This window comes from Mus caroli, unplaced genomic scaffold, assembly GCF_978045245.1.
Source record: "Mus caroli unplaced genomic scaffold, Mus_caroli_1 scaffold_1, whole genome shotgun sequence".
NCBI classification, from domain to species: Eukaryota; Metazoa; Chordata; class Mammalia; order Rodentia; family Muridae; genus Mus; species Mus caroli.
Genome location: NW_028227256.1, coordinates 148,168,742 through 148,181,398, shown reverse-complemented (window position 1 = coordinate 148,181,398; position 12,657 = coordinate 148,168,742). Strand labels below are relative to the sequence as shown.

The 12,657-nt window shown below is 38.8% G+C and overlaps 1 protein-coding gene across 3 annotated transcripts in view; it reads left to right on the top strand.

The window, feature by feature from the left end:
* Hmcn1 (hemicentin 1) overlaps positions 1-12,657 on the top strand; it is a 435,732-nt gene that overhangs the window by 221,637 nt on the left and 201,438 nt on the right. For all 3 annotated transcript variants that reach the window (XM_029475879.2, XM_021160385.3, XM_029475883.2), the window contains 3 exons: positions 976-1,103; positions 3,183-3,296; positions 7,936-8,094. In XM_029475879.2, the coding sequence (XP_029331739.1) occupies positions 976-1,103; positions 3,183-3,296; positions 7,936-8,094 (401 nt within the window). The remainder of the gene's footprint in view (positions 1-975; positions 1,104-3,182; positions 3,297-7,935; positions 8,095-12,657) is intronic.

Genomic DNA, 12,657 nt, shown 5'->3' with positions numbered 1-12,657 from the left:
TTGTAAACATGGCACCATGGCTTGTTATTATCTTTCTTGAAGTGGAATGAGATAATACACTGTGTCTGCAGGAAATACTGTGTAGTGATAATCAGTCTATATAAGGCATTGTCATGAATTTAGTGGGGAAAGAGGAAGACTGAGGGAGGGAGGACATAAGGAAGTTCTATTACGGGCTAAGAATATTCTTTGTAATGCTTCCACTTGTTGCTATAGCGCACTAAGGAGTCTTTTATGCTACTGCATGCTTCCTAGAGTCCTTTAGGCTCTGAAAGTAATAGATATGTAGATCAGAAACATCAAGGCTTCGGGCCCTCAGGCTGCCAAGACTCCTGGTTTGGCCTGAGGCCGAGGCTTAGATTTGCTCCAGCAAGCTGAGCCAGATTCTATTCTCAGAGTTATGACTGATTCTGTGGGTAATATCAAACTGCTTCTCTCAGGTTTCCATGTTGATGGACCCTTTCCTGAGCAGCTCACCATAGGAGCCAAGGCCTCCTGTGTATAGAATCCAGTACTTCCCTTCCACTCAGTAACTGATTTTGAGAAAGTGGCGGAACCTCTGTACACATTTGTATGACAAAGACATTTATATTATCTGGCTCATTTGGTTATTGGGAAGATTGAAAAATTTAATAAATAGAAGACCCCTATAGCAGTCTCTGATGTAAGGCCAATTCTGGAGCCAGGATATCCTTGATAGTTTTGTCAACTTAACACAATCCAGAATCAGCTGATTCTCCCTGCTTTTGACTGTCATTGTGATGGGAAAAGCTACTTCAAGTCCCTACCTGTCTTTCCCATAGTGGTGAAAGATAACCTGGAGCTGTACACCAAATATGCCCTGTCTTCCCATATTTTTTTTTTGTCAAGGTATTTTATCAGAGCAACTGGGCACAGAAACAGGAGGTCTTGATACTATAACACAATGCTAGTATTGCAGTGTTTTTAATTTTACTTTTTTGTTTTAATCCAAAGGTACAGGATGACCTCAGAAGGTACCTTATTCATCAAGAATGCAGTTTCCAAAGATGCAGGGACCTACGGTTGTCTGGCAAGCAATGCAGCTGGAACAGATAAGCAAACATCCACTCTCAGATACATAGGTGAGTATTGGTAGTTCCCAAGGCAATGGAAGTGGGGTGAATATTATTGTAAGCAATGGGAAAGCCCTTCCAGATCAGTAATGTTAGAGACAAACTGTACCCAGTATTATAACTGATAATTAATTCTACTTATTGATTAATGCAAAGATTGTCCATGAGTGAGGAAATATTTGTCAGCAGAAATCAAGGAAGTTTCCAGCTTGTGAAAGACTTCTAGACTGTCCATAGAATTATACCCTACCGTGGTTCATTTTCAGTAACGTTTCAACTTCAAAATAAAATTTTCTATGTCCATCCTTACCTCACCTATCAAATTATAATCAAAATTGTGTATCATATTGTTTTCATATTTTATCTACCATTTCCTACCATTTCCTCTTCCAAATATAAAGCAAAATTATTGAGATGTATGCAGTGTTATTATTTCAAGGGATATCTGTGTTTAATTTGAACTTCCTAATAGTGGTTGAAAATATGATGTGCCCAGTGTCAGGTTTCAAATTGTGAGTAATTTATTTGGAAAATATACCTTTTCCCCCATTTTCATTTGATACCAAGCATGGTAACACATTAAGACTATCAGCATCGGAGGCTGCAGAGGGAAGTGTAGAAAAGCAACAAGAGGAATAGAGAATGAGTTGGCATAAAATGGTACAGGGATGAATAGTCATCATGTCCTAAGAGCCTGAGAAAAGTGACCACAGGTACATGGAGAGAAATTATTTAAGGGAATGCAGGCTCAGAGTCAGAAATGACTGGATTAAAAATGTCCATGGAAAACAGGTAGAGAGGGAGCAGAGGAAGAAGATGGAGATGCAGGAATGAGAACAGGATTCTGCATGGCGGAAGGAAATTTCGCGTTATTCACAGAGCAGCCAAAATATCCAGCACATTTCTTTGCCTGTGCAATACCCCCAAGCATGCCAAAAGCTCTGCTGGAGACTGAGCGTTAAAACAAAAACAATCAAACTGCGTGCCACACTAGTCCTTAACTTTTTAAGAACTCGAAAAATGGGAGTGGACATCTAAAGCTATAAAGCAAAGCACCGACAAGTACTGCGCAGGGATTGGGGGTGAGGGTGGGGTGTCCTCAGGAGTAAGATGGATTCTGACTGAAGAATGTCAGAGTTCCCAAAGGAGAGAGGATTTAAGTTAAGTCTGAAAGAATGAGTGGAATTTGAAGAGCCACTGTGGCAGAGGGGAGTTTGGGGAAGATGGCCAAAAGCAATGAATGAAAGGGCTCTGTGTTTTGGGCTCCCAACTGGAGCTCTGTACCCGGTGATAAGCCTGCAAGTGTACCACCACCGGTGAAGTGGAAAATGGCAACCTTTTATGGGCTCTGAAAGTCAAACCCTTCGAAGGCAGCAGGCCCTGTGGGAGGGTTTTTTAAAAGCAGGGAAGTGACATGATCTTCATAGTTGCTTAAAACAACCTCAGTTGAAGTTAGGAAGGTCTTGAACCATTTAGGAAAGAGAAAGCGTGTGAGCCAGCCCAGGGTAAAGCAGAAAGCAGTAGGAAAAACACGGACGCAAACAAAAGGAAATAACTTGAAGACAGGACAGGGCACCCATAACTAGCATGCCAGGAGAAAGCAGAGAAAATGGTGGAAAGTAATTAATTACAGGATACAGGATACAAAATATGATTGTAACCCATCTTTGATTATATTAGCTGAGGACCTTAACACTCGCCTCTTTCAATTCCCGTTTTATTTTCATTATGCCTCTCTTCGTTCTTGTAGTGTTTAGGCTATGGGATCTATTTGTCTGAGCCCGTTTTCCTAGCAGACCTCTGTTTCATCAATTCCGTCCCTATACTTTGTACCTTTGTTTTCTTTGAGGATTGTTAAAACAACCTGATAATTATTTTATGCTTTTGTCATTATTTTTGTCTAACATCCTTGTTTTGGCCTCAACATTCATCGTTTTCATCCTATGCACCTGTGCACGTACACAGTATAAGAGTGTCTTTCTGCTTACAAATGTAAGCGGGAACATACTGCTGGTGTCCTGTTCATTGATTCATTCAGCAAACCAAGTCCACATAGATCTTGACTGCCTGTATCTCTGTGTCTTTCAGAAGCCCCAAAGTTGGTGGTAGAGCAGAGTGAGCTCTTGGTGGCCCTTGGGGATACAACAGTTATGGAATGTAAAACTTCTGGGGTTCCTCCACCCCAAGTAAAGTGGCTCAAAGGTACATTTCTTAAGTATATTGATGTTGGCTCATTTTGTTTGTTTTCTTTTTCCTGAAAAAAAAAAGATTTGTTAAAAATTTGTTTTGATGTGTGACTTAGCAGGCCTATAAAATGTGTTTATGATCTCACTGGAGACAATAGTTCAAAATTCTGAACTCTGAATTTCAGGCTTTGACATCTGGTATGAATTACAGGACCATGAAATCAAAGCAGGAGAAGTCTGCCTCGCTAACCCAGCTGAACATTCTCTTTGTTAGTTTAGGACTGTTTCCTGTAGAAAACTGTCCAAGAATATTCAGTTGACGTTTAAAATATCTTCCCTGGTTTTAGTTCACTTTTCTTAGAGATGAGTGTTCACACTATTAAAATGCAAGACCCTCAAGGATGCCTTCTGTATGTGGCTCAACAGCAGATGCACGTGGAGGCTCCAGGAAATGATGGATAAGCGAACGTCTTGGTCAGTTTCAATATACTCCCTCCCATCAGTTATAGAACTGACATCTGCATTTTAATGTATAATACCCGTGATTCTCTAACACAAACCCAGCAGTGCTCTATTGGGTCTTAGTGAAGCTTGGTCCAAGCACAGATGCTGATAATTGGCATCTGTGTACAAACCCCAGCTTCTGCTTCCCCCTCAGCTCTTGATGATAAAAGCAAAGAAAATGCTGTAGGCATTCTAGAAGGGAGGTTGCTAGGATTATCGAGATGCTGTTTGCAAAAATACTTTTTTTTAATCTTCAGATGAAAAATGCTAAGTAGCACAAAGTCCTGTTGTTATGATTCTGTTTGTTAAATCATAGACATTCCCATAGCAACAGGTTGATGTCATAATCACAAAATGATGAATTCACAATGGGTTCAAACTTAGGGAACATGAGGTGAAAAGACAAAGGCTTTATGTAAAAAAATATTTTTAAATACTATAAATCAAAAGTAAGGAGAGAAACTAAGGGATAATGCCATTTCTGTGCCTTTCAAAATGCTCAAAGCTTTTAGTGGATCTGTTGTCCTTGATACTAATTTAAAAATATATTCTGGTTTTATTTTAGTGACTGTAAACTATCTTACTTATTGGAAATAATCAAATCTTTGAATTTCCAGTTTGATAAATATACAACTTCAAATTCAGTTAGCAGTTAAATAGAAAGTCAGTATTTGTGTAACTTGGTAGTTAATGATGACAGTAACACTCCAGAAAGTTATGGGTGACTCCTTTGTAATTCACATGGAACGTCTTGTTCACAAAGTAGGCTACTTATCTGAAAAGCTTAGCCCTCACACCAATCTCTGACCCTCAAACAACTAAGGAGTGGGTAGGGAACCATGCAACCACCACGTGGAACATTCTGGAATTCACTTGTTTCTTCTCTCCACCATAAATATTGCAACTCAGTGAGTTCCATCAATAATATCTCAATGGATTTCAATTCCCATGGGCATGAGGGATTGATACATCATATGGTTAGATACAATCCAATGCTTATTAAGAACAGTCACAGGCAGGCAGTTTATTGCATAAACAGTCAACATCTCCAAGAGAAAACTAGAAGCCGAAGCCTTCCTCCTGCAGATTGAGTTGGAGGCAGGTAGGCTCAGGTGTCTTGGGGGAGTCAGGAAATATGATCTCATAGAAATCATAGGAGTAGAAAAGAGTTCCTGCCTTAACCTCAGAATAACTTATTCTTAGGCAATTATGTTTTTGACTAAATTAGTGTTTTGTGTGTGTGTGTGTGTGTGTGTGTGTGTATGCTGTCTCTGTATGTGGTATGTATACATAGGTATATATACATGAATAGACACACACATACAAAGATATCCCGTGAGGCACAGTGCCTCCAAGGGTATAGGTCTTTAATTGCTAGAAATAAACAGTTTAGAGTAGTTTTAAGGGAAAATCAGAGGCACCATTAAATTCTTATGGAAAGGATATTTGTGGTAAAAAATAAAATTGGATTTACTTATTGGGATTGATGGTTCTTAAATGTAGTTTGAAATCTCTGGGGATGCCTTCTATTCTTTGAATGGATCCACATGCTCCATATTATTTTCCTAATAACGCTGAGATATTTGGCTTTTTACTTGTCTTCTGAGTTAGTAGTGGAGTTTCTGGAGGCTACATGATGTATGGTATCCAATAAAGAAGAGGCAGAGGCAAGTATGGACACTCAGCTGTCTTCTATTAGACACCGTGGAAAGTTACAAAAATGTAAAACAATGCCACTTTTCTCAATAAGTATTTTCTGGTTTGGAAAATATTATTTTTATAAAATATATTTGTTAAGAAAATATATAATGAGTTTTAAATAAAATAAGTTATGATTATACTTTTGAACTTTCCAATTTGATTCTGACCTATTGAGTACAAATAAATAAAATCCATGCAAATAAAATATTCACTGGGTATTGGTTGATTGATTGACTGATTGACTGGTTGGTTGGTTTCTTGAGATAATGTTTCTCCATATGGTCTTAGCTGTCCTAAAAACTTCTCTGTAGACCAGGCTGGCGTTGAACTCAACAGAGATCTTCCTGCCTCTGCCCCCCCAACGCCCTCCCCCCACCCCAGCTCTCAGATTAAAACCATCCTCAGTCATTTTTTAAGAGGACACCAGAGGGCCCTTGAGACAAACTTTCTGATAGCAAGTTCATTATCATTAACTATTTGAAAGGCTCTAGGGTTAAACTTTAAATCCACAGAGTCCAGAATTGAGTCAGATAATGGGAAAATGAGGTCCTTCCTCAGTAGTGATGATTATTAAATCCTAAAACAGATCTACCAAGATCATTATCTGTTTTTAATCCTGAAGCTAAATAATCCCCATCCCAACTCCATCTGAGAAGGCCTATACTTCTCTGGCGTCTCAATAATTTGATGAATAATTTTCATTAGAAATAAGGAAGAGAAGACTACCAAAATGTGATCAAAGTACAAACTGGACAGGGCTTGTGCTTTCCAGTGCCTTCTGGGCTTTGTGACTACCGTTCCTTCAATTTTTTGATTTGGAACAAAAGCTATTCGCCAAAGGTCTTTATTTCACCTCCTGACACAGATGCTGTCTTCTGACATATACCAAAGAGCTAAAAGTGAGATGTAAATTACCAAATTCTAAATGCATCTTAGCCCAAACGTCCTGAGGCTTGAGGAACAGCGAGGTCACTCTGCATCCTCCTTTTAGGAGGGAAAGTCAGGTCAACATCATCTGCCTTTGTTTATTAAACTTTCCCAGAGGCACTTAGACAAAGCTTTTGCTGCCTGTCTCATGTGTGAGTGGAGTATGCAGTAGCAATCATGAGGCTGCTGATTGGTTGGACACTGGAATACTGGAAAACATTATCTGTGGGGCATTGGGACATGCTTACTTACGGAAGAGTTTAATTTAGAGATCCTTTAACATTCTTTTTTCCCCCGAAAATTGTATAAACAAGAGAATTGTCTACATGTTGCTAAATCTCATTGGTTGGTCAGGTTTTTTCTTTCTTTGTTTGTTTGTTTGTTTTGCCTCTTTAAAGCAAGCAGTTGCACATGTGATCCTCAGCTCCAGGATACATGACTAATGCAGCCTGTGTAAAATATAAAATGTGACATTTTAGAAAGTAGCTTTCAGATTTGGGGAATGACCTCAAACTCTAAGAGCAAGAACTGTCTAACTTCCTGGGAAGATTTTTGAAGCCTCCTAACACTTTGTATCATCCTTCGTTTAACAAATGAAAAAAAAAAATGCACTAAATGAAATTACATATCCCCCGCCGTGTTGCTTTTTTAATCTGCTGGTCATTGTACTTAATTTCATCTTTTGATTGGGAGACCTTTTGAGATGAGAGCACAGGAGATGCATGAAAAAAAGAAAAACCTTATGACTGTTTGAAGCATTATCTCCTTTGATAGTAAGTGGTTCTTGGAGGACCTGAAGCTCTGTTGGGACTTACAGCATTTGGAGGCAATCCAGATGGAACCTGTCTTTCTTGGTCCACCCCTCCCTTTCATTGAAATCTTTGTCTGATTCCTCCAAATACTCCACCACTCCAAAGTCAAAGTTTTAATGGATGAGATTTTAGTTGAGGTAACCTAAAAGATTAATATAAACTACTCCTCCTGTTGTCCAGCGAGCTTTCCCCTTCCTGTTCCGACAAGCCCTCCTCTCTAGCCATTCATAAACATGTCTCAGCCAGGTTAGACTTATCACAAGACAAACTAGAATTGACACCATTTGATGAAAAGCCCTGTCACTCACTCACTTAAGTTAGTACCTGTGATATCTCAGGCACTTACAGGGTTACTGAAATGGCTCATGCCACAAAGATAGTAGAAGTCTCTCTTCAACTTACCGCTTCCTAGCTCCTCTTTTACTGGCCAAAGCCACTATTCTTGTTTCCAGCCTGCCCAGCTCCCCATGCACCTTCTGAGAGCTCTCATTCTTATTGGGATACAGAGAGATGGAAGGTGAAGCTGTTTATAGTCCATTACAAGACCAGGTTTTAGACCATATAAAGTAGAGTGTCTGTGTTGTCCAAAAAACAATTGGAATTTGAAACATTGCAATCATCCTTATTCAGGAGTTTCAAAATCCTATCAGCAGCAGCATAAATCATGTATATTTTTTAGTGTTTAATGTTCTTTCTCTTGTTTTGACTTAGGAGATCTCGAGTTGAGGCCCTCAACATTCCTCAGTATTGACCCTCTCATGGGACTTTTGAAGATTCAAGAAACACAAGATCTGGATGCTGGTGACTATACCTGTGTAGCCATCAATGAAGCAGGAAGAGCAACAGGCAGACTAACTCTGGATGTAGGCTGTAAGCTTTCATGTCCACTGGTCACATTTTTTTCCTGAAACTGAGTTGTGATTTTTACATGTATTTAAGTATTAAGACAGTTCTTCATTTGTGGTGACACCCAACCATGAAATTATTTTTGTTGCTACTTCATAACTGTAATTTTGTTACTGAGTGGTGTCTCAGAAATATGTGTTTTCCAATGGTCCTGACCCACAGCTTGAGAACTGCTGCATTACCTTCTCAAACACCCCCTCCTCTGGTACACACACAAAAGGAGATGCTGTGATTATGTCCACTACAAACTTAGGCACACTTAACTCATAAAAGATGAACCATTTCCTGAGGGCTGCAGAGTGTGGGAGGGGCAGGTCCTGTGTATTTGATTGCGAGTCATCTGACCTCAGAGACTGTAGGCTTCAACGATGTGTCATCTACTGCCATTTTCTTGTCAGTGGCCATCTATTGGGCCATGAGATTCCCAATTATTAACATCTGGAGGCCAGAAAATTAGAGTTTGGCCCTAAACCATAACCCAGAGATCTTGGTGGCAGAAAAGGTATCAGATTGTGTTTTGGTTTAGTTTCAAAAATCCACTAAAAGTTACTCCCCAGTGTATGAACTAAAGCACTCACTTCAAATGAGTCCAGTCACCAGGAGAAGGTAAAGTGTGTTACTGACAACTGCATTTGTGTTCTCAGGAAAGTTGGGTCTCACTTCACCTTCTATGTCACATCTCTCTAGAAAATAATGCAAGCCAAAACAAAAAATTCTCCACGCAGTATTGTAAAACCAGAAATAAAACAGAACTTGTTTTTCATGGAAAAGAATGTGGCAGCTTAATTTCAACCGATAGTTAAATATTTACATTTCTTTAAACTTGTAAAGTATGGAAGGTCACTAAATTATGTTTTCTTTTCTGTATGTTATGTACATTTTTTTTCTTGCCATGCACAAGCTGCTTTTTTAAACAAGATCGAGGAAAGCTAATCTTTTACAAACCATTTCGATTCTATTATCTTAAGCCTTTAAGTGAAAATTACGGCTCCGCATGCTTGATATTTTGTTTCATGGGAACAAATTTTTTCCCTCTCTGGGACCTGTTATGATCCTGGTCCCTTGCCCTTGGCTATCTGTTGATTCATTCCTGCTGCAATTTTAATATAGAAGGTTGGAAGTGGCACAAAGATTACTATAGACTCTGTCCAGTGTGCTGCAAGATGTCGAGGGTGATGTTTTAATGAACTCTGCCCTTCTTCAGATAAATACCTTAGAAATAGGTTTGGGACTGTTGGATGGAGCTGGGGTCTCTGACTTTTCGGGATGACTTTCAGATACACTGATGATTGTGGAAACGTAAGACTTTCAAGTGAGGAAGCCCATTAGGTCCAGAAATCTTGGTTTTAAGAAACACAATAAGGGTAAAATTTTAATTCCTAGCACCTTCCGTTCTGTTTCTCACTGATTCCCACAGAGATATTTTATGTTTGCACAACATTCTTTAGCCTGTTCTAGCTCTACAGGGACGGAGAAGTGGCCTGGGCAATGACCCACTTCGAGGGTTAGAAAGTCTGTGAATTGCATACATACTTCTTTCTTACCGACTGTTTCCTTCTTAATTTATTTTCCTTTTCATTTCTGCATTTTCTAGATTCTCTCTACTGTCCAGCCATGCACCATATAAAGGCTAGTGATACCTCTTCTTGATGTCCCATGGTGCTATCTTAGTGACTTTTCTCATTACTAAGACAAAAATACTAGAATAAAACCATTTTAAGGTGAAGGAGTTCACTTAGCTTCCAGTGTAAGCATACATAGTCTATGGTGGCAGAAGAGACACAGCAGAAAGAGCAAGAGGAGGATGGCCTCAGTGAGTCTGTGGCTAGGAAGTGGTGACAGAGGACTACTGGCACCCAGCTTGCTTTGTCCTTTATTACTGAGACCTCAGTTCATAGTGCCATATTCAGGACAGGTCTTATACCTTCCATTAAGTCTCCCTGGAAGCATCCACAAAGACATACCCAAGTGACTGAATGTGCACTTAAGTGGACAGGATAGCCAGAATAGCTGGATTTGGAAACTTTCCAACTAATATTTCTATCTATTCTTCACTCTGTAATTGGAGCTGAACTTTGACTTCAAGATCCTTACTCTTCATGGCTCGTCTAATGCAATAATCTTCTCCATTTGGATCCCAGTTATTACTCTGAATGAACCATTAACAGAAGCAAGTCATCTGCTTTCGGTGACTTTGACCACTGCTAACAGTTGGGAGATAACTTAATATTGAAGTTGGCACTTTTGTTACACCTTAGCATATCCATATTCTTCATCATATCATTCTAGACGCAGCACATAAGGTTTCATTAGACTGACCTGCCCACAGGGGACCACGGTTACATATGATGGCATTTCTACAACCAACTACAGTTGTAGAGATGATTGTGATTTTTAGGTTTAAAAGAAAACATATTATGGATCAAAACTTTCTCCAGAATTAATATAATGGTTAGGAATATAGGCACTTGAGAGAAAAATGGGTTGCCTCCCTGACTTTCTTTACTTTATAGATATAAATGGCTACTTTACAGGTAAATTGAAAAGATGAAATGAGATTATTATCACTTACATACACCCATCATGTTAACTATTACCTATGGAGCTGGTAAATGCAACACGTATCTTCATGTGTGTAATGGTTATTTTCGTTCTTTGAGTCTCAAACATCATATTAGAATGCATACATAAAGTGATACAATATTCAAGATTAGATTTTGATCTTTTAATATGAAATTCATTATTTCAATTTGACTTTTTTTTTTAAGAAAGGACTTGAAAAAAGTTAAGTACTAAGCTTAGTAGTGAATATAATTACTCATTTGAGTTCCAAAATGATTGGGCATATTTCTGAATTGCTCGTGACTTAAAAACAAAAGCATGCTTTTATCCATGTCATATGGCTCTTAGGGCTTTTGGATTGTTTAGGGTGGGGCTGTTACCTCACAGCAGCAATACTAGAACAACAAAAAAAGTCAACAAAAGGGCTGTTTGATATCATTCTTGAGTTTTAACTTATTGTAGTGAGCATCATTTTTTCTGTTTCTCATTACCATGGCTTTAAGTGATGGACATTTCAGGTCACCAGGGAAACTTACCAATGCTTTTCATCCCTTGAAAAAGGGGGTAGTGAATTGTGAAGTCATTTGGAAGAAGAGAGGATTGGAAACATCAAACAAAATGTTGGTCTGGCAGGATTTTTTTTTTCTCTAAGCATTCCACACCACACAGGGTTTGAGTCTTACACTGTGGTTTTGTGTTTTGTGGTTTGGTGGAACCAAAGCAATGTGTCTAGTCATTTAAGGAAAGAAAATCTCTGACTAACATAATGCAAGAGTTGCCACAGAAGGAATATAGATTTAACCACACTGGGGCAAGGAAAATAATTCGGAACAGTGTTTAGAGCAAGATGGCAAATTTGTTTATGACTTTCATATATATTTTTTTAAAAATGGGTCTACATTGCCATAGTTATCTCTGAAGACAGTAGAATACACTATGGTGTTAGCCCATGCATATCTCAATGTGCTACACAGATGCTTAGGAAATCAACAGGGATCAAACATTATCTTAGGAGACTGTTTGCTGCATCAAAAGTTAAACTAAATGCAAACATCATTAGTTTAGGTTACTCTTTAGGAGGACTAAGGCCTAATAAATTAACTATAATTTTCACGTTTAATACAATTAGTATTTAGGTAGTTTCCTATGGTCCATGATTAGTAAAGATGGATCACACTACTATGACTTAATGTGTGACATACTACTATTCCTTTTTGTTCAGAGAAATTAAACTTGGGAGAAAGCTGAAGTGACTTTCCCAAGATCACAAACCAATAACAGTAGAACTGCCCTTTGAAATCACTCTGTGGGAATTACCCCTTCTAAGTCACACACACTCTCTTCAAAACAACAAAACAAAACAAAATAAAACAAAGCAAAACAAAACAAAACAAACACCACCACTGTGTACTGACAACCACTCAACACTGCTCTTCTGGTCTCCTGTTTCAGTGATCTAGTCACGACTCATTCCGCCACCCCCACCCCCCCCCCCCCACACACACACAAAAGAACCTCACTTGGAGGCTGTGTTGGCCACAGTCAGGAGGAGGAAGTATTTAAGTCTTCTTGGCTCAGCTAGGAGCTGCTTCATTTTGGAAGTTTGTTTGTGGTGGACGTTGTTTTGGCTGCTCTTGCAGGCCTGGTGTTCTCATTTGTTTCTTGTTTTGAGACCCAGCATGGATGTTCCCTAATCTGATGTCTGGTGCCTGATGCCGTTCTAGAATCTACTTGCAATGCATGATTTCTCCCATCTTGATTAGGTTTGTGGGTGTAACTTGAGTTTGCTCTTTTGCTATGAATCCAGATTTTCCTTCTCCATAACATTTTCATTGATAATTATAATTTAACATTTTAATAAAAGGGAGGTTTCTCTTCCCTGAGTTGGTGGATTTCATAACCACCATAACCAAGTCTTCTCTATAATCTTGTACTGTTTTTAAATTTATTATTTTGTCCATTGCA